Source organism: Austrofundulus limnaeus, unplaced genomic scaffold (genome assembly GCF_001266775.1).
Source record: "Austrofundulus limnaeus strain Quisiro unplaced genomic scaffold, Austrofundulus_limnaeus-1.0 Scaffold358, whole genome shotgun sequence".
In the NCBI taxonomy this organism is placed as follows: Eukaryota; Metazoa; Chordata; class Actinopteri; order Cyprinodontiformes; family Rivulidae; genus Austrofundulus; species Austrofundulus limnaeus.
In genome coordinates, this window is record NW_013952760.1 from 496545 (window position 1) to 499307 (window position 2763).

The 2763-nt window shown below is 38.8% G+C and overlaps 1 protein-coding gene across 1 annotated transcript in view; it reads left to right on the forward strand.

The window, feature by feature from the left end:
• Nucleotides 1-2661, forward strand: part of LOC106528111 (globoside alpha-1,3-N-acetylgalactosaminyltransferase 1) — a gene marked incomplete at its 3' end in the record, with an annotated part of 29749 nt that extends 27088 nt beyond the window's left edge. The window contains 3 exon segments of the mRNA XM_014023193.1: nt 2041-2073; nt 2149-2283; nt 2529-2661. Of these exon segments, the coding sequence (XP_013878647.1) occupies nt 2041-2073; nt 2149-2283; nt 2529-2661 (301 nt within the window).
• Between the last annotated feature and the right edge of the window lie 102 nt (nt 2662-2763).

A 2763-nucleotide genomic window follows, 5' to 3' on the forward strand; every position in this document is an offset into this window, starting at 1 on the left:
GGGCTTTAGAATATCGATACAGTATCAGGAAATGAAATATCGCGATTTCAGTGTATCGATATTTTCTTACACCCCTACTGGATATGTGTTCATATTTTAGTGTATTTATCCATTTGTCCATATTTATTATTTATTCGTTATGTACCAAATAGTTTTCGTCTTTTAATTTTGTCATTTTTGTTTATTTGTCCCCTCCTGACCTCATCTAAATCCTTCCAAGTCTTCCAACTCCTTTACCATTTTAGCCTGTGATCCCTCCCTTACTCTGATCCAAATGTTTCCGTTTCTTATCCAAGTCGCTGTTATCTTTTTCTGTTTTTTTAACAATCTTGCTTCACAGGCAATTTTTCCATGTTTTTTTGTTAAATGTTCATTTTTGTAAACATTTGTTCCCTTCAGTTTTTTAGCTTGCATGATTAAATTATTTCTTGCTTTTCTACTAATAAACCTGATAACAATGGATGGTTTAAATTTTTCAGATTTAGCAGGTAGAGTGTGAAAAATGCAAATGTCTTCAGGTTGAATGTGAATGTCTTTGTTTTGTAAAAAAGTCACTACTTGCTGCTCCAATGTTTTCAGTTGTTCTTGTGAGGAATCCTCTGTGGTGATTGTGTTTGCTGTAACCTATGCGTAGGATCTGTGTTTAATTTCAAGTCCAGTAATTACCAAGTCATCTCTTCGTGTGTATTGTTCCAGATCATCTACTCTTTTCTCTAATTCAGTTTTTTTTTTCTCTGTCAGTTATTGCAACTTTCAACAGCTTCACTTCTTCGACTAGATAATTCWCTTAGAGGGGGCACGCCCGGGATGTCCCCTGAGCTGTCCTACTTTTAATTACAAATCTTGACTTAAGTGTCCTCAGATTAATGTTTCTGTTAAATACAAATAACTCTTATTCTGAATATAAACTAAATAAAAACATGAATACATTGACATTTAACTACACTCTACACTTGGAAACAAAAAGGAAGTACAGTTTTAATTTGGATTCACCCACAATAAAATATTTTGGATAAATTTGACAAAAGACATGTCAAAACATTTTGAAATGAATCCTGGTCCTCCCACCAAAGAGATAAAACCAGATCAATGAGGAAAGTTGATCCTCCTGCTGGAGATGACTAACAGAATAGAAATAATTAAAATGAACGTGTTGCCATTTACCTCTTTCAGCCACTGCCCCTGGAGCTCCGCCCAGTTTGATGATTTGAATGGATGGATGATTAAGGGTGCAGTTTAAGGAAAAAYAAAGGGAGGGAGGACTCTACCACGCCTGCAGAGCCAATATTATACCACACAGTTAAAACCCTGATGAGGCAGACTGATATTCAACTACAATCGCTGTTAGAAACAAAAACCAAACAGAAAAGTATCATAAAAACATGTAAACTGTAAAAAATRTGGTTGAAGGTACGGAGAAAACTGAATCATGAGAAACAGGTCATTGCTTTAAACTGGGTAGCATACGACCCTGAGTTTAAACCTGCAAAATTAGACAAAGGCTTTAAATATTGGACCAGAAAATGCATCACGTGTTTGTGTTCACTTTCTTAAAATGGTACATTTCAGAGTTACAAGACTATCACTGACACATCTGGCCTTGGAAAACAGGACTTTTATAGATACTTRCAGGCTAGAGGTTACTTTAACACAGTACAAGGAAAGGAACATAACTTGATCTCTGTATTATATGAAGCGCATCAGAAAAGCAACAACAAAAAKCTGCTCTCTWGAATCTGTGGAGTCAGATGAGACGTGAATGGAGATATGTGAGACTAAAGCAGCTAAGATCACTGAGGGAGTTTGGAGGACAAAGGTTTTAAGAGTTTTTAAGTTTCCCAAATTAACAGCACTGCAGTCAGAGTCTGGGTCTGTGCTGGAGACAGTGTGGAGTCTCTGTGGCCAACCATTTTCATATCATATATGAGAACAAGATTTTTATCATTTTATCACCCATGATGTTTGAGTTTATTTGTTTGAAATTTGAAAAGTCAAAAATACAACGTAAAAAAAAAAAACCTGATGTTTGTGATGTTTCAGGATGAAGTTCCCACAGCCGAGCATCCTGCGAGGGTGAGTATCATCTTTAGGTTCTAGTTGTTGTGTTTGTGTTTGTGTTGACTCCCATCGGTCCGTTCCTGACTGCAGTCGGACTGACGTGGTTTCGGTGACGCCCTGGTTGGCTCCSGTGGTCTGGGAGGGAACCTTCAGTGCTGACTTCTTCGACGGCGTCTACTTGAAGAAGAACATCAGCGTRGCTGCCACRGTGTTCGCWGTGGGGAAGTAAGTGTGACGTCACGGCACCGCGTTTCCTGTGGGWTAAATCTTGTGCCAGCAGGAATTGAATTGCTCAGATTGAATCCAGTTTCAATTTAGTGAAATTAATTTTCAAACCAATGCATTCAATTCCAAATTATGAACATTCAGATTCAATCTGAGCAATTAAAATTCAATTCCTGATGGCACAAGATTTATTCCATAGTTTGCTGTCAGCGCCCACATGAGACTGACCCCGCCTTCCCGTTCAGGTACATCATGTTCCTGAAGGACTTCCTGGAGACAGCAGAGCAGCATTTCTTTGTGGGCTTCAGAGTGCACGTCTATGTGTTCACAGACCGCCCCAAAGAGGTGCCTGAGGTGAAGATGGCTGCAGGCAGGGAGGTGAGTCACGTCTTTACTCAACCAGCGCAGGGGATTCTGATGTTATCAGTCCATGAAATGTATGTTATTAGGTGTTATCAGTCCCATACAATGGCTTCAGAG